Source organism: Humulus lupulus, chromosome 6 (genome assembly GCF_963169125.1).
Source record: "Humulus lupulus chromosome 6, drHumLupu1.1, whole genome shotgun sequence".
NCBI lineage: Eukaryota > Viridiplantae > Streptophyta > Magnoliopsida > Rosales > Cannabaceae > Humulus > Humulus lupulus.
Window position 1 is genome coordinate 126502032 of NC_084798.1, and position 18408 is coordinate 126520439.

The window sequence follows — 18408 nt, forward strand, 5'->3', positions numbered from 1 at the left end:
AATAGCCCAGGAGCTGAAGGCAAGCTCCGTCCAGTGCTTCAGTGACTCCCAGCTCATGGTAAACCAGGTTCTGGATGAATATCAAGCACGAGGACCCAAGATGGCTGCCTACCTAGCAAAGGTAAAAGTTGAGCTGTCCGCGTTTGGGCGAGGCTCAATCGAGCAGATACCTCGGAAGCAGAACGCTAACGCAGATGCTCTTGCCAAGCTTGCCACCTCCGGGGAGACAGAAGCTTTGGGGTTAGTGCCTGTAGAATTCTTGGAGAAACCAAGTATAGAAGAAGTCAGGGCGGAGGTCGAGATGATCGACGCTAGGCCGACCTGGATGACCCCCATTCTTGAATATCTCGCTGAGGGGAAGCTACCTAGAGGGTGTAATGATGCCCAGCGTGTACTGTACCAGGCCCCAAGGTATACGGTGGTAGACGGGGTGCTATACCGGCATGGGCACTCCCTACCTCTTCTACGATGTGTTCTTCCAGGCGATGCAAAGGCCATCCTGCAGGAAGTGCATGAGGGCTTTTGCGGGGATCACACTGGTGGGCAAAGCTTGGCCCTAAAGGTCTTAAGGCAAGGGTATTACTGGCCCACTTTGTCCAAGGACTCGATCTCGTATGCCAAGAAATGTGACAAGTGCCAGCGGTTCGCCAAAGTTGCCCGAGCTCCCCCAGTCGAGCTGAAGATGATCTCTTCCCCGTGGCCATTTGTAGTCTGGGGAATCGACTTGGTTGGTGCCCTCCCTACTGGAAAAGGTGGGGTCCGCTACGCCGTGGTGGCCATCGACTACTTTACGAAGTGGGCTGAGGCAGAACCTTTGGCGACTATAACTTCCAAAAAAGTCCTCGACTTCGTGGTTAAGAGCATTATCTGCCGATTTGGGCTGCCCAAGAAAATCGTTTCCGACAATGGGACTCAGTTCGACAGCAACCTATTCACCGAATTTTGCGAAAGGTACAGGATCATGAAAAGCTTCTCATCCGTGGCCTATCCTCAGGCAAATGGCCAGGTCGAGGCCGTCAATAAGACCCTAAAGGCGAGCCTCAAGAAGAGACTAGACGAAGCCAAGGGGGTCTGGCCAGAATAGCTCCCCCAGGTTATGTGGGCATACCGGACCTCGCATCGGACTCCTACGGGTCATACTCCCTTCTCCCTGGCTTTTGGGAGTGAGGCAGTCCTCCCTGTGGAGATTAAGGTACCTTCGAATAGAGTCCAGGCATATGACCAGGACCGCAACCACGAACTACTTTGCGCTTCCCTTGACTTGGTTGATGAAAGACGAGAAGATTCGCAACTCCAGCTCGCACATTGCCAGCAAAACAATCACTCGTTAATTCAACTCAAAAGTCAAAAAGCGCGCCTTTAGCATTGGCGACCTGGTCCTCAGGAGGGTTTTCTTAGCCGATAAGGATCCCAAAGACGGAGTATTGGGACCGAACTGGGAAGGGCCATATCAAATCATCGAGGTCATTAAAGAAGGAACTTACAAATTAGCTCGGCTCGATGGAGGGGCAGTCCCACGAACTTGGAACGCCATCCATTTGAAGAGATATTATCAATGACCCCCTTGTAAGGCCTAAAAGGCCATTTTTTATGTATTAAGCAATGAGAATTAACTTTTCGTTTATGATTGTACATGTTTGCAAGTGTAATATAAAAGTAACCACGAAAGACCCTTTCCTAGTTACTTGGGGGGCATATGGTGCCTGGATATAACCAGGTCGCCTTAAAGACTTAGAAGTTAATTCAAATCGATTGATCGTTGTTTTTCTTAAAAAAACGCGAGATATTGATAAGGGATTAACGCGAACTAAGCTCTACCCTGGATATAACCAGGTTCTAAAACTTAGAAGTTGGTTCAAATTGATTGATCGGTGTTTTTCTTAAAAAGCACAGGATATTAGTCAAAGAATTAACACGAACTAAGTTTTCAAACTAAGTTCCTGGACATAACCAAGTCATAAAACTTAGAAGTTAATTTAAATCGATTGATCGTTGTTTTTCTTAAAGAGCACGAGAAATTGATAGAAATTAACGCGAACTAAGTTTTTCAAAGTAGTAACTAAAATGCGTAAAGGCAAAAGGAAATAAACCAATTAAAAGTAAAAATTGATAAAACCGATTGTCTCAAGGTAGAAAAACCGCATGCAAAGTTACACACAAAAAATGAGAATATTAAAGGAATGGGTGCGAAAAAGAAAGGCCCTAAGCTCCACCGGGCTGCCCCGTGGAGGTCGTTGTCTCGCCCTCCTACTTGGCTACGACGAATGCCTCCCTGGTCTCAGAAGGTGCCTCCTGCTGGAGGCGAGCTTTGACCCCCTCCAGGAAGACCTCCCCGTCCGCTCCTAAGAAAGAGAAGTCGCCGTATGGGTTATAGGCCCAGCAGTGGTAGAGCATGTCCTCCATGGCAGTGCTGGAAGCTGCCTTCTCCGTTTCCAAGGCGGTTTTAGCCTCCTCGGCCCCAGCCTTCGCAGAGTCTAGCTCGACCAGCGCAGCAGCAAGGGTGGCTTTGGTAGCCTCGGCCTCTTGAAGCTTGGGACGGGCTTCTTCCAGCTTGGCCTGCACGGCCGCCAGAGCATCTTCTTTTTCCTTCTGTTGGGCCGTCTGCAAGGAAGTTTGATGGGCGGCCAAAACCGCCTGATGCTCACCCCTCATATCCTCGAGCTGGGCCTTGGACCTGGCTATGCTCCAGTGAAGGGCCAAGACGCTCTGCAAAAACAGAGAGGCAACTGCCTTAGAAAAAAAAAAGAGGGAAAGGAAAAACAGGGCAAGGCATGTTAATCAAAAATCATAAAAGGGTAAGGTCAGCTTACCGTTAGGGCCATGCCCAATGAAAATTCCATTACGCCCACCGGGCTCCTTGTTTCGATGGCTCGTAGCTCTCTCTCATTGAAGCGGTAGAAGTGGTCGACGGCGTAGCTCGCCGTCTCATACACCGTCCCCCGAAAGACATCTAGAATCTTCTCCAGGGCCTGAGGGTCCACCGGGATACGCACCTCGGGGGCGTAGTTTCTGAGGCCTCGAGCTCCGCCCCTATGTCCCAGAAAAAGGCCGGAGCTCGCGGAGGGGGTGGGGGCATGTTCCCCACTGCAGCAGGAGGTGCAGTTTCCTCGGCCTGGGCAACTGGGGTCTGCTCTTTCCCCTTTGCAGGTGACTTGGTTGGGGTCCCAGCAGCTTTCTTCGCCACCCGGAGCTTCTTCATTTTGGGCCCAGAGGCCCCAGCTGAGGAGTTCCCTCCGGTGAACATAGATCGCAGATTTTTTCCCCCGGGCTGAGACATCTCCTCTGGCAAAACAAAGACAACATCAATATATTAGTAAGCAGTCATGCAAAAACAAAAACAAGGGGAAAAAAAGTGAAACTCAAGTATATATATATATACTAAAGGGAATCCTACCCCCTGAGCTAGAAGAGGAATCTATGGTCACGACCATCGGCCCCGGAGCTTCTGCAGGGGAATCTAAGAAATTACTTCTCGAGCTAGCGCGGGTTCTGGATCCGAGGTTGGCTCAGGACTAGACTCTTCTACGCATTGCCTAAGACCCGGAGCTACGATACCCTCCCAGAGTGATGGCCATGACCAAAGGTTGGTCCCATACTCCTTGAATAGGACTGACCTAAAGGCTAAGGTGTTGTCTACAACTATGGTACCCCTAGGACGGCTACTTTCGTAATCCAACACGAGCTGGTCGACGCAATGGAGCAGGGTTACATCAAAGTCTGGGTCACTTCGATGGCGTTGGACGAGCTGTTTGGGATTGAAACTAGCTAGCCGGGGGTCTGCAATGGCCCTTTCTAAGTTCCTAAACATATATGGGTTACCTTGGCCGGAGGGACCTGTAGCTGCTCTGGATCGGATCCTCTCCTCGTCCGTCCTTTGGGCGACCTCCAACGCCCGCTTCCTCGTCCTCACGAGGGGCACCTCGTCCTCCTCGCCCTCATCCCCCGCGACCTCCTCCTCGGGGATGGCCCTCATCTCGTGAGCTGGGGGGGGGGCACCCGGGGTCTCCTCAGATTCAAAGTCTGGCCTGGGGAGATCAGCCTGCAGGCCAGCATCGTCTCATCTGTCATGAGCTGGCGATAGTCCTTTTCACTGGGGGCAATCCCGCCAGTGTCTCGTACTGGCTCCCGAGGATCACAGACTTCTCTCTCCTCGCGAAGATAGCTGCAGAATTATTCTAAGTCAGAAATGGATACAGGGGGGAGCTAACCGATACTTAAGTTACGAGCTAAGGATGAAAGGTACTTACGAGGATGGTTGAAGTAGTGCAGGTCGAAGTTGCGAAACCCCTTTGACATAAAGAATTGGTCTTTGAAGTCGTTGGGGTGGCTGGGAAGCTCGATGACTGAAGCCGTATTTGGAAACCGGGTTAAGTAATAGAACCCGTCGCCTCGCCCCCGCTGCTCCGGGCTGGCTTTGAGGCAGAAAAAGTATAAGATATCTGCCGGAGTGGGGACCTCCCACTCCTGTTTCAAGAACAGATATCTCAACCCCGCCAACAAACGATAGGAGTTGGGGGGGAGCTGGAAAGGAGCCAACCTCACGTAGTTGAGGAAGTCGGCGAAGTACTGATCCAGCGGGAGGAAAGCCCCAGCTTTGAAGTGCTCGTCACTCCAGGCCGCGAACTCCTCGTCGAGCGGCGCGCAGCTCCGCTCACCTTCTGCGGGAGGTCGGGCGATCAGGGCGCCCCTCCCCAGTTCGATGCCATGGGAAAGGAAGATCTTATTCACTTTCCCCTGGTCAGTGATCTTCGAGATGATCCTCTCAGCCTCGAAGAAAGCATCGGGCGCCATCTCGAGCTCCTGCTCCATGGCCGGCCCGAAGACAGGGATTGGGGAGTCCGTCATCACTTCTTTTCCCTTGGATTGTTGGGAGGACGAGCTGCCGGCGATCCTCTTTGGAGCTTTCTTCTTGGGTCCCATTTGGTCGCCTAACGTACAAAAGAAGAAATTTTCAGAAAAGGCGACCTAAGCATAAGGGAGAGTCAAAAGAGGTGTTTTCTTTGGACGAGCTTAGGTAATCTCAGCCCGTGGAGAGTGAGACCACGCGGTTCTATGAACACGCGCCTGTGCTCCCAACAGATCCTCGATTACTCGGAATTCGTGTGTCGGGAGGGTCAGGATAAAAATTTGCCTTGGAAGGAAAGTTTCAGTAGGCAAGAGAGGCAACACCGCCTGCAAAGCGTGTCCCCTAAGTTACCCGGTTTTGCACCCAAAATACTGGATATTTTAAACAAGCATACCAAAAATCCTACCCAGAAAATTTCCCCAGAAAATGCACCCTATAAACCGTGTCCCTAAATGGTTTTCTACTACAAGCGATACCCTAACCTAAAAGGCTTTCACCCTTCATGCCCACAAAAAACCAACAAAACCTTGCATGTAGCTACAATAAATATTTACCTAGACTACAATGAAAAATAATCTCAATACATGCATAGTCAGGGGACTTACAGAGTGTTCTGGTTGAGAAGAGGATGAAGGGGTCGTCTAGGTTAGGGCCTCGTCGGAGTAGTTGATACCAAAGCTTCAAGGGAGCCCTTACACCTGAACTTCTCAAGTGCTGGGAATGGCGGCCGGAAAGAAGAGGGTTTTTCTTTTGAAGATAAAGAAGAGAGAAGAAGAAGGAAAATTCTGAAAATTTTCAAATGAACGGGTAGCCCATGCGTAAGGTGGCCACCCCTTTTATATACATGAAGGGCCACGTGAGGAGGGCCGTTGGATTGCCCTGATGTGGGATCCAAGGCTCTCCACTCGAAAGACGAAATGACGGCTGAGTATAGGCTAGGCCATTTAATGCGGTTCTCGAAAGACGTACCGTCACCAACCACGATGTTCCACGTATTCGGCGCCTGCGTAGAATGTGGAATATGAAGAGTTCATGGGGAAGCCGAAAAGCCCCTACTGTGGCCCTACACCACATCGTGTACCACGAGCAGGGGCTTGGGGGGCAAATGTACGCCCTGATTTTCCAACGGGCTATTAGCTAGCTGAGATACGGCCTAAATTATATCAGCCACGTGGATCCCCCATGACCGGAGCTGTTGTCGTCAGGTCCTACCGCGTTAGCTCGGGGTATCCAAAGGTTCACTAAGATTACTTAAGGACTGAGTCTGGACTCTGAAGGCCGCAGGTCGAGGGAATCATCCAGCTCATGGTACGAGCTAGAGTTGGAGGCTGTGACCTTTTATAAAGTCAACCACGCAAGGTAAACATGCATATATCAGACATCACATGTCTGATATATCCCTGACTTCTCGGACACGCAGCATGAACGTGCGTATTCAGACACCCACGACTGGGATGGGCCGTGCGGCCCATTATCCCCCTTTCCTATTGATTAGACCACACTTCATGTGTCAGGTTTTAGGAATTAATCATGAATGTCACAGAAGTGACATGATAGGTAAGAAGGTCACGGGATGACCTTCTTACCAACTCCCAGGTGCCCTCTCCTATAAATATGGAGACCCTGGGAGTTGCAAAGGGTTGGATTCTATTGTGTAAGGAAATACCCTGTAAAAGAATATCAAGCATATAGCAATAATATTGGCTGGTGGAGTAGAAGGATTTTAACCTTTGAACCACCAAAGAAACGTAATTGTGTCACCAGTCCATTTACAAAGATCATTCATCTATTTCAGTTCACAATTAAGCACTAATCCCTTCCTCTTATTTTCTTAATTACCTATTGGTGAAGAACCGCGTCAACAGATATATAATGAGAAATCTAGACATATAAGTCTAAGACATGACTACGTGAGAGAATTGATTGATAAGAGTATCATATAAATTTTGTATGTCAAATTGTGTGAGAACTTAGCATAACCATTTAACAAACCTCTTAGGAAAGATTTTGTGAGTTCTACAAAATAGAGGGATGAGACTAAAACTCATTGACCAATAGATTCCCAAATGATGGAAACCCTACTCAAAGCTTGTATGCATCAAGTGTAGAGTTCAATGGGTAAGAACAAGTTGTTGATAAGGGAATAGTTTACAACATTAATGACTCAAAAGTCTCTTCTAGGATGAGTTAATGTTGGTTGCTATCGGACATGAGCTTTAATCCATAGACTTTTAATGAAATTCAGTTGAAGATAAACAAGCATCTCTAAGGGTAGCAAAGATGTTGTAAGAATTTCACCTATGGGAACCTAGAGGTGGGAAATGCATGAGTAATTAAGTAGAGGTGTGTGAGACATTACCGATTTTTACCACTAGGAATGTTGGGTTCAACCCTTTAAGAATACCTTAGCATTTCGATAGAAGCTTAGTAGTGTTTTCACTAAGATAAATTTCAAACCCAAAAGGTACTTTATTTTATGCACCAATATCATTCGGGCTAGAGGAAGAGGATGTATTTAACCAAGTGGGGGATTGTTATGGTTGGTTAAATACATAGTGAAATTAGTTAGGCACGAAGAGGAGCAAAAACCATAACGATTTCACTAAAGTCAACAGGTGTGTGTTGACTTTTGATATAGACATTTATAAATCATTTTTTTGGGTCCATAGGGTTTCTTTGGAGAGTATAAGAGCACCCAAATATTTGGAGAAATTTAGGGATGTTTTGAGACAAGTTTTTGGGTGCCAAGTTAGAGAGACCTCCATTGTGTCGCCTCTAGGAGTCAACGCATCGCCGGTCTCTGAAGGCACTACATAGGTGATGCATTGCTTGGGCAGTCCGTACAGGACCGTACAGTGACATTTTTTTGTCTCCGAAATTCAAATTAAAATGGTGTAATCTCATTGGTTGAGTCTAATCAGGGTTCATATACTATTTAAATGGGTCATTTGAGATTTTGGTGAATTGATTACTCACCTCTCTCTCTCTCTCTAGCTTTCAAGATTACTAGTTTTCTCCAAGATCTCCATCAAGGAAGCTTGACTTGCATGAAGATCCAAGGCTTGTAAATCCTAATGTTATTCCATTGTAGTAGCTTGAAGCAATCTTGAAGGGGAGGCTAGGAATAGAGATTTTTGGACAACAAATCTTAATTTGGGTCAAGCCTTGTTACATTTGTTGATTCACATAAAATCATAGACTTGTGATTTTATGTAACCAAGGTTCTACAACTCAAAGGTCCATTCTACCACTTGTTCTTATTTGTGTAATTTTACTTGTGTTATTCCTCCATTAAAGAGTAGATTATCTTTGATTTATTCTTTTGAATTGTAATATTCAAAGTTTGTGTATAGCCATATCTCCAACAACCTTTACCTTCCTTCTTTATATAAAGAGTGGGTTCATTTTCACTTCTAGTGAAGCCATTTTGACAAAAGTAGCCATCAATCTTGCTATACCATGCTTGTGGAGCTTGTTTTAGCCCATAGAGTGCCTTCTTCAGCTTGTACACCTTAGTCTCTTTGCCTTCAACAATGAATCCTTGTGGTTGAGCTACATAAACTTCTTGCAATTCTCCATTTAAAAATGCAGATTTGACACTAAATTGGTAGACATGCAGCTGTAGTTGTGCAGCCAAAGCTAAAACAATTCTCAGAGTTTCAAATCAAGCAACTAGTGAAAAAGTTTCTTCGAAATCAATACCTTGTTGCTACGAATACCCTTTTTCCATGAGCTGAGCCTTGTGCTTTTGAATTGTTCCATTTTCATGATATTTTGTTTTGAAGATCCACTTTAAACCAATTGATTTTCTTCTCTTTGGGTAGATTAGTCCTCTCCTATGTTTCATTTGTCTGAATTTCCATCAACTCTTCTTTCATTGCATTCTGCCATTCTTCCTTTGTTGTTGTTGTTTCTTCAAAGGTTGTAGGATCTGTAACAAAAAGAGCAAATTAGCAAGATTCGTAGATTTCTCTCCAAGATCTGAACCTTGCAAGTGGAGTTTCATCAGAAGATTATGAATTGCTACTTCTTGAAGTTGATGATGAGGAAACTGGTGACTGATATGGTGTTTGATCCAAGACATTTCTTGTAGGAGAAATATATAGCAAATAGACTATTGTTGACGCTGATTCAGCCCAAAATTGAATAGGAAGTCCTCTAGCTTTAAGCAAACTTCCAGCCATGTCCACAACAGCTCGATTCTTTCTCTCTGCCACACCATTTTGTTGTGGTGTGGAAGGTTTTTGTCAACTCCCTAAAAATGACACGTTCTTCACATAAACTATTAAATTCATTAGATAAAAACTCACCACCTCTATCTGTGGGAAGAGTCTTTATAAAAGTTCCTTTCTCCTTTTTCCACAAGTGCCTTGAATTTTTTTGAAATTTTCAAAGGCTTCTGACTTTTCTGTGAGAAAATATACCCAACTCATTCGACTATAATCATCTGTAAAGAGAAAAAATACTTACTCCAACCAAGTGATGTAGTTCTCATGGGCCCACATGAATCAACCCAAGACATTCAAAAGCTTTCCATGACTACCCACTTGGAAAGAGCTTTCTTGCCTGCTTTCCATAAAGGCATGCTTCACATAAGCCAAAAGAATTAATTTGTGGTAGCTTGTGGACCATACCTTTCTGACTTAGAAGTTGCAAGCCTTTGATATTGAGATGCCCATATCTCAAATGCCACACCTCGGATTCATTTTTCTCTCTGGCAATAAGAGTTTGGTCTTCCATTGCTGAGATTTTAAGTGGAAACATCTTGTTCTCTGTCATCTACACACTAACAATGGACTGCCCAGACTTTAAGTCGTTAATAACACATGTTCCATCATTGAATAAAATTTCATAACCACTAGCCATCAATTGTCCAACACTCAACAAACTGTGAGCTAAATTAGGAACAAAGAAAACATTGTAAAGTAATTTTTCTTTACCATGGCTAGTCTTTACAACAACAACACCTTTGATTTCAAATTGAATTTGCTTGTTATCTCCAAGTCTGACTTGTTCCTTCTGTAACTCATCAAGCTCTTTAAACAATGATCTATTGCTAGTCATGTGGTTTGAACAACCACTATCCAAAAACCAAACATCATTTTGAATATCATTTGAAGAAGAATGAACCATAAATAGCTTGCTTTCCTCATTTTCTTTTTCCACATAATGTGCATGTGGTGCCCAACAGTTTGCATTTACATGCCCAAATTTCTTGCAATTGTGACAATGAATAGAGCTTTTCTTCCACCTTTGCTCCCCAATGGATTGCTTCTCTTGCCCATCAAAACGTCCTTTTCCTCTACCTCTTTCACATCCCCAGCCACAAAAACCTCCTCTTCCACAACCTCTTCCTACATAGTCCTGCTTTTTGCTGCCTCCCCCTTCACTTGAGAAGCTTGAAAAGTTTTTTCCTCATTTTTCTCAACTGATATGTTATGCCTTGCTTCATGTGCTTGCAAAGAACCTATTAGTTCATCGAAAGAAAAAACAAAGAGATCTTTACATTCCTCAATTGTAGTTCCTATATAATCATATTTGGGAGACAGAGTTCGTAGAACTTTAGAAACAATCTTGGCATCATATATTTCTTCTCCATAAGATCTCATTTGACTAATAATTGAAATACTCTAGAAAAGTAATCTTGTAAAGTTTCATTACCCTTCATAAGCAAAGCCTCAAACTCTTGTCTAAAAGTCTGAAGTTTCACTTCTATTACCTTTATTGAACCCATAAATTCTTTCTGCAATATTTCCCAAACCTCCTTTGAAGTGGATGCCATTGCGATTCTGGAAAAAAATATGTCTTGAACTTCTTGTTGAAGGAAGAACAATGCCTTCCAATTTTTCTTTTGGTTTTCCCTTAAGAAACTTTCATTTGCTTCATTGTTGTCGTAGCCAATCTTCAATAAATCCCAATGGTCTTAAAATGTAAATAGAGTCTTCATTTTGATACTCTAGAACTCCTAGCATTTACCTTTGAAAATGGGAATAAAGGGTTGAGAAACACTCATGGAGCTACTTTCAGTTCCTTCCATCGTTACTGTTATCCCCGTTTCCTCCCCGCACAAGTGGCCCCATACACTAAGTCCATAGGCTATCCTGAAGGGACCCGAGGCCCAAACTGAGCCCAATAGACAGGGAAGGAGTACATCCTGGTGGCCCAAATATCAGTAAGCCCAACATTATCTCAGAATATAAGTCGAGACCGTGAAGTTGGCATGTTTAGTCTTCCCGGACCCAGTGTATGATGTCATCCAGGATGATGATAAGGACGGCGTTTCCAAGTCTAAAATGAACTGGGACAAGAAGGGATGAAGTCGGGCTCTAGTAAACGAACTAGGGTCCTGGTAAATGGATCAGAATGTTGGTAAACGAACCCAGATCAGGTGACCAGGTTGGGCGTGATAAACTGTCCCCGATACTAACATCACCCTGAGAAACACAGAGTTTTGTCTCCTCAAATAACCTGCAGAAGAGGTTACATACGGAATGTACACTGTTATTCAGAACAGTACTGCCACTACTCTGATGGATCCTGTCCCCTGGATCTCCCTAGAAGTCCACGCGAACCAGACTGAAGCTACGTATTGTTGTCAGTCTTACAACGTGGTTATGCTCAAGCCAGCCTAATGGGCCCTGATTAGTGTATTTTATTTAATAAAATCCTTTGTATTAAGCCTCCATTAATGAGAAAATAGTGTTTATACCCTTATAGGGCCCGAATTAGTCCGGCCCAAACCCAAACCCAGAGCACTCAACTGCCTATAAATATGAACAGTTGTGCACTGTGGAAATGATCCTCGTAATGGTGATCATCCTTAGCCTCAACCACGTAAAATCCTTAGGGTGATCATCTTTGAATCATTTCTCTTAGCTCTCTAAATCTTTCATAATTCTAATTTCCAAAAAACTCGGTAAACATTTTGGTGCTTTCATTGAGAGCCGAAGAAAGCTTAAGTTGATCTTGAACATTTGCAACAATGGTGAACACGAGACATACTACATTCGACCCTGCTCACCAAGAACAGCAAGGCAACAGGGAGCCATTGCCCAATCAACCTCTCCCTCAAAACCAACCTGAGGGTCCGCCTTATCGAATGCCCTAGCCTAACGATTCCCAAAATTTTGAGGAAGGGCAGATTACGAGGAGGGTTACTATGAGGAAGTGACGAAAATGAAGGGGGATACCATGATCACGAAACTGAGGATCCTGCGATCCCTGAAGAAGAAATGGATCCCGACCAGGAGGAACTAGAGGTGGTTAAACTGAGACAACAAGTCCTAGATCAAGAGGCCATGATAGCCGAACAGAAAGAACCCACTCGCCAAATGCAAGAATCCCTCAAGGCACTTCAGGCCTTCATTGTTGCCCAAGGATTGGCGACCAGATGGGAGAAACGTTTCCACCCTAGTGCCTCTGTGAATGAAGATCACCAAGGGCGCCCGCGTGCTGACGAGCTGAAAGCCATTAGTTTAGGGGAAAACACGTCCTGGATAGACCTGTGCGATGGTCTAAATGCCTAAAAGGAGTGGGCTCACAAGGAGAAGATCTACCCCCAAGGGGAGATCTAAGGAATAACCTCAACGACAGGAGGAACGAAAGGATCCCCCTGGATGACAGAATGGCCATACAGTTCATGGAACAGTTGGTCGCATTAAAGAAAGTCACAGACTATCTAGTTCAGAAACAAGAAGGAGGAGGTTCTGATTCTAAGGAGGAGGAAAAAGAACCATGCGCCAAACACATCCTAGATGTGGTGCTCCCGAAGGGTTTCAAAATGCCAAACCTACCTGCTTACACTGGGAACACAGACCCCAGGGACCACTTTTCCCGCTATAATCGTTTGATGACCGTAGCCCACGTCTGTGACAACGGCAAATGCCTGTGTTTTTCAATCACTCTAGACGGACCCGCGGAAGAGTGGTGGAAGAGGGTCAAGTCGGGATCTATCCAATCTTGGTTCGGACTACAGTCGGCGTTTCGCAACCAGTTTGTGGCCACCATGAGGATGGACATGCAGATTAGCGCCCTTTCCAACATTAAGAAGCTCCCCACGGAGACTCTGAGGGCCTACATCCAGCACCTCAAAAACCAAGGTGGCTGATGGGTAACGCCTGGTGGCCCTCCAGTCCGGGATCCGAGCTGGGTCCCCTCTCTGGGATGACATGCAGTGCAGTAAGGCGACCACCCTCAAAGGATTCATAAGAAGGGCACAAGGCTTTATAAACTGGGAGGAGGCCTGAATCCAGGCATCCAAATGGCAGCAGGGTCCCCAGCCGAGTGCCCAAACCTTTCCCGGGTACGGAATGCAATACCCGGCCCCTCACTATCCAACACCCTCGGCAGCACCAGGGTCGACGGGCACTCCCGGAATGACCTTCGCAACCCCGACGGTCTACGGTCTCACTTCCTCAGGATATGCGCCGACCAAATCTGCCCCATTTTCTAGATTTGGGATGGCCCCGGTCGGATATAGAGTTTCCCCCGGCGGGTCCCAGCTCTCTGTAATGGGGGGATAGAGGCAAGCGTAAACCCCTCCAGGGGGAAGAGATTGGAGAAAGGACAGAACCGATATGAGCCCTCTAAAAAGGGCAAGAGGGGTTATGAGCCCAATACTCAGAGTACACTAACTTGGTGGACACCAGGGAAAACATATACCTGGCCACGGAGAGAATGGTTCATTACTGGAAACCCACCCCCATGTTCAAGGGGGGAAAGAACTCAAGGGACACCAGCAAAAAGAGTGTGTATCACAAAGACATGGGTCACTCGACTGAGGAGTGTCATCAGCTAAAAGATGAAATTGAGAATTTGATCAAGCTGGGGCATCTCCACCAATGGCATAGAATGGTCATGGGAGTTCTGGCACTGTCGGTAGCTCCTAGACAACCTGCGATCCCAAGTGCACTTGGATGGTACCGACCTCCCCAGGGAGGGTACACGACCAGACCAGGAGCACAGGCCCCTCAGGGGGCCCCAATAGTGTAGGCACCCAGACCCGGGATGCCTTTCCCCTCCGGAACCACGCACCATGGATAGATGGTCACGTGGCCACCATCTCAGGAGGGCCACACCTGGAGGGACCATCCCGGAACAATCAAAATTGGTATCTCAACAAGCTCAATCGTGACCATGAGGTATGCGCCTTGGTCCAGACCTCGGCTCAACCCCCGAAGTTGATGAATTTACCCATCACCTTCATGGAAGAGGATGCCCGGAACGTCCACTTCCCACATCATGATCCTTTGTTCATCGATGCCCAAATTGCCAAAAAAATGGTGTCCCGAGTGTTGGTGGATGATGGAAGTTCCGTCAATGTATTGTTCAAGCCAGCCTTCATTGCAATTGGCTTAACCGAGGCATATCTAGCCTCATGCCTAACGCAGATCTACGGGTTCAATGGAGATTCAATACTCCAGATTAGGAAAATCCAGTTGTTCATAACGTTGGGGAACAAGATTCAAGGCTCGTTCAAATTTTGTACATTCGTAGTGGTGGATTGCCCCACCGCTTACAATGTCATCTTTGGTTGGCCCGCGCTTGTCGACTTCGGTGCCATCACCTCGATCCGCCACCTTTGTATGAAGTTCCCCTGTGACAACGGAGGGGCAGGTACAGTCCGGGGAGACTGGAAGAGCACCTAGAAATGTTACCACATATCCGCTCGACCAATTTATATGGTATGCGAAGAACCTCTTGAGGAGGAAAATATTGATCCAGTCCCACCTCCTCCCTCGGCACAAAGGATGGTCCGGGATGAAGATGAACTAGATTTACGGATAAGGGCGGACCGCGCACTAGAGCCCATGGAGGAAATTAAAGAGGTGTGCATCAACGACACCGACCCGACCAAAGTAATCCAAGTCGGGAAGAACCTGAATGCAGAGGTCCATGCTGCCATCATCGCCCGAGTAAAAGAGAACCAGGATGTCTTGGCTTAGTCACACTGGGATATGACCAGGATCGACCGTAACATCATATGTCACGACCTGAACATCGACGAGGGCGCGACTCCGGTCCGGCAGAAACGGAGACCTCTGGGGGGCGGAGAGGGCAGAGGCCCTCAAGTTAGAAGTTGAGAAGTTATCTTCGATCAACTTCATTCAGGAGGCCTTGTATCTCGTCTAGCTGGCCAATCTGGTGTTGATGCCTAAGCCGAACGGGATGTGGAGAACTTCATTGAATTCATGAACCTCAAGAAGGCTTGCCCAAAATACTGTTTCCCTCTACCCCGGATCGACCAACTGGTAGATGCAATGTCCAGGTATGAGATATTGAGCTTCATGGATGCTTATTCCAGCTATAACCAAATCTCAATGCACGTACAGACCAGGAACACACCAGCTTCCAGACAGACAAGGGGGTGTCCTGCTACATTGTCATGCCCTTCGGGCTCAAGAACGCCAGATCCACGTATCAAAGGCTCGTCAACAGAATGTTCCAAGCCCAGCTGGAGAGGAATATGGAGGTATACATAGATGACATGCTAGTCAAGTCCAAGACCTCCGGAGGACATGCAGATGATCTGGCAGAAGCGTTTGTCATCATTCAGAAGTATGGGATAAAGCTGAACCCCAAGAAGTGCACCTTTGGTGTGGCATCCGGGAAGTTCCTGGGCTTCATAGTAAGCTCTCGGGGGATAGAGGCCAACTTGGACAAGATCAAAGCATTGATCGATATGCCTTCACCACGGAAGCACAAAGATGTTCAGAGCTTGACCAGATGAATAGCCGCCTTGAGCCGTTTTGTCTCGAAAGCCATGGACAAGTGCATCCTGTTCTTCAACATCCTTCATGGAAGCCAAAGGTTTGAATGATCGGCCGAATGTGAAGAGGCTTTCCAAAGGCTGAAAGAGCACTTGGCCCGAGCTCCAATCTTGGCAAAGCCGGTGGATGGGGAGTCGTTGTACCTCTATTTGGCCATGTCCGAACACGCCATCAGTGCCGTGCTCATACGGGAAGAATGGAAGGCCCAACTTCCAATCCATTATGTAAGAAAAACGTTATTGGGTGCGGAGTCCAGGTACCCACTAATCGAAAAATTGACATTATGCTTACTAATTGCATCCCGGAAGCTTAGGCCTTACTTTCAGGCCCACACCATAAGAGTACTAACCAACCATCCCTTATGGCAAGTGTTACAAAAACCCAAATCATTGGGAAGACTCCTGAAGTGGGCCATGGAATTGAGTCAATTCGACATTGCATATGTCCCAAGGATATCAATCAAAGGGCAGGCTCTGGCCAACTTCATCGTGGAGTGCACCGGGATCACTGAAGATGATGGGGCCTCGAACAAAAATAGGGTCGGGCCTAGGATCATCTTAGTATCACCACAAGGACACCAGTTGCAAAGTGCCCTACGTTTCCAATTCGATGCATCGAACGATGAGGCCGAGCACGAGGCCATGTTAGCCAGATTGCGTCTGGTCCGAGAGGTAGGGGCAGCGAGTCTAGAAGTCCATAGCGACTCCCAATTAGTTGCCAGGAATACCAAACGAAGGGGGAAAAGATGGCAGCTTATGTGACGCAAGCTCAAGAGCTACTCCAGTCTTTCAAGAAATATTCCATCCGCCAGATCCCTAGGGAATGAAATGTGTTTGTAGACACATTGGTAAAACTGGCCATGGATGTTGAGGCGGAGCTCTTTGGGCTCATCCCGATCAACCATCTTCTTGCACTGAGTATTCAAGTCCCCACGATCAACGCCATAGACTATTCCACGTCCTGGATGGGACCTATCATCCACTACCTAACAACTGGGGGGTTGCTCGCGGACAGGGCAGCAACCAGGAAGCTTCAGTACCAGGCCCCCAGATACGTCATGATGGAAGGTAAACTCTATCGCAGACCTGGGGTACTTGGACCTAACTGGGGGAGGAGTTGCCTCAGAATGAATTGGAATATTGATTTGTGTTTAATGCTTGTGAATGCTTTATCACCATTTACATGATTTAAACCTTAGATCTGAGAAGTGAAGGATAAATTTGCTATAGTCAAATAATCATAGATTTATATTGGACGAGAGTACCTATATGAATTGTGTAGCTTAGGGATTACATGTTTAATGCATGTAATATATTACTTACCACGGAGATGTAGGAGATTGCTTATTGTAGAGAATTATAAGTCCTAGTAAGAATATAATTTACAATTATAATCCGCTATCACAATAGAGATAGAAATTCTTTAATTTACATTAGAGAGGCATAGGTGGATAGTTAGTAAAGTTCATAGCATTAATTCTTATTCCATTGAATTAATATTTAGTATTGAGTTATCTATTGTTCTATTTTATTGTTTTATTCCTTTAGTTTTATAAATTCAGAATTCATTATTTGTAATTAAATTATAATTAAAGATTAATTTTTGGTAGTTAATAATAATCTTTGTGGGAACGATACTTGGTTTATCACTTTATTACTTGTTACGATTGCATATACTTGCGCAGTTAAAAATTCTCACAACAAGTTTTTGGCACTGTTCATAGGGACTTTATTATTAATATCAATATAGTTGATTTTTATTCTAAATTGGTTTTTATTTTAGTATTCATTCGGTTTGTGGGTAATATTGTGCTTTTAGAAAATATTGGTATATGCAACGAAGTAGACAAAAGGAATTGATACCGGTAGATCTTGAAATTGAAAGAACGTGCAGTCAAAACTGAAAGATTAAGAGAACGCTGGACTTTGCCATGGCTGAGAATCAAGGGAATGCAGCAAACAATGCTGCTAATGTTAATAATATTCCAAATGTAGCAAAGGTCCCAGTGGAACGAGGATCAAGGAAGGTTAGAGATTATGTGCTTCCTGCGGTCACGAGAGTGCATTCAGACATCAAACACCCCACTATTGGTGCGAATAATTTTGAGATCAAGCCGACAATACTACAAATGGTATAGTATACTGTTCAATTAGGGGGTTGCCTATTGAAGATCCTAATTTTCATATAGCCAATTTTCTAGAGTTATGTGCAACTTTTAAGATGAATGGGGTGAGTGATGATGCAATTAGACTGAGATTATTCCCATTTTCTCTAAGAGATTGAGCGAAGAGTTGGCTAATTTCGCTGCCAGCCAATTCTATCACAACATGGGAGGAGTTAGCCCAGAAGCTCTTAGCAAATTTTTTCCCTCCAGCAAAAGCTGCAAAGTTGAGAGGGGATATTAATAATTTCTATCAGACGGAAGGGGAATCACTGTATGATGCATGGAAGAGATTCAAAGAGTTGTTAAGGAAGTGCTCGCATCATGGTATAGAGAAGTGGATGCTGGCCCACAACTTTTATAATGGGTTGAATGGTACTACTCATACCATAATAGATGTTGCAGTAGGAGGTGCGTTCATGAGAAAAAGTGGTAATGAAGCTTATGAATTGTTAGAGAAGATGGCGATGAATAACTACTAGTGGCAAACTAAGAGTGGACAACCAAAGAAGGTGGCTGGTATGATTGAATATGATGATATTTCCATGGTTACAACTCAAATGGCAGCTTTAACGAAACAATTAAAACAGACCAATCTCCCATCCCAAGCCATGCAAGTGCAGAATTTATGT

The 18408-nt window shown here is 45.5% G+C and overlaps 1 protein-coding gene and 1 non-coding gene across 2 annotated transcripts; both read right to left on the minus strand.

Annotated features, from left to right (window-relative positions):
* Nucleotides 1–9625: 9625 nt before the first annotated feature.
* On the minus strand, nt 9626–10883 carry LOC133785446 (uncharacterized). Its single transcript, XM_062224678.1, has 3 exons — nt 10823–10883; nt 10508–10768; nt 9626–10230 (listed from the first exon to the last, which is right to left on the minus strand). The coding sequence occupies exons 1-3, from the start codon at nt 10881–10883 to the stop codon at nt 9626–9628; spliced, it is 927 nt and encodes a 308-aa protein (XP_062080662.1).
* Nucleotides 10884–18000: 7117 nt separating this feature from the next.
* LOC133787694 (small nucleolar RNA R71) lies at nt 18001–18107 on the minus strand. The gene has a single exon (XR_009872698.1). It is a non-coding gene; the product is annotated as a small nucleolar RNA R71 (small nucleolar RNA).
* Between the last annotated feature and the right edge of the window lie 301 nt (nt 18108–18408).

Bases quoted from the DNA above. Each gene is read 5' to 3' on its own strand.
- LOC133785446 (XM_062224678.1), bottom strand. From the start codon at position 10,883: ATGGAAGGAACTGAAAGTAGCTCCATGAGTGTTTCTCAACCCTTTATT. The intron at 10,769-10,822 runs GTAAATGCTAGG...TTACATTTTAAG, and splicing joins CTTTATTCCCATTTTCAAAG to ACCATTGGGATTTATTGAAG. The intron at 10,231-10,507 runs GTAATGAAACTT...TCTCAAGTGAAG, and splicing joins TGAGGCTTTGCTTATGAAGG to GGGGAGGCAGCAAAAAGCAG.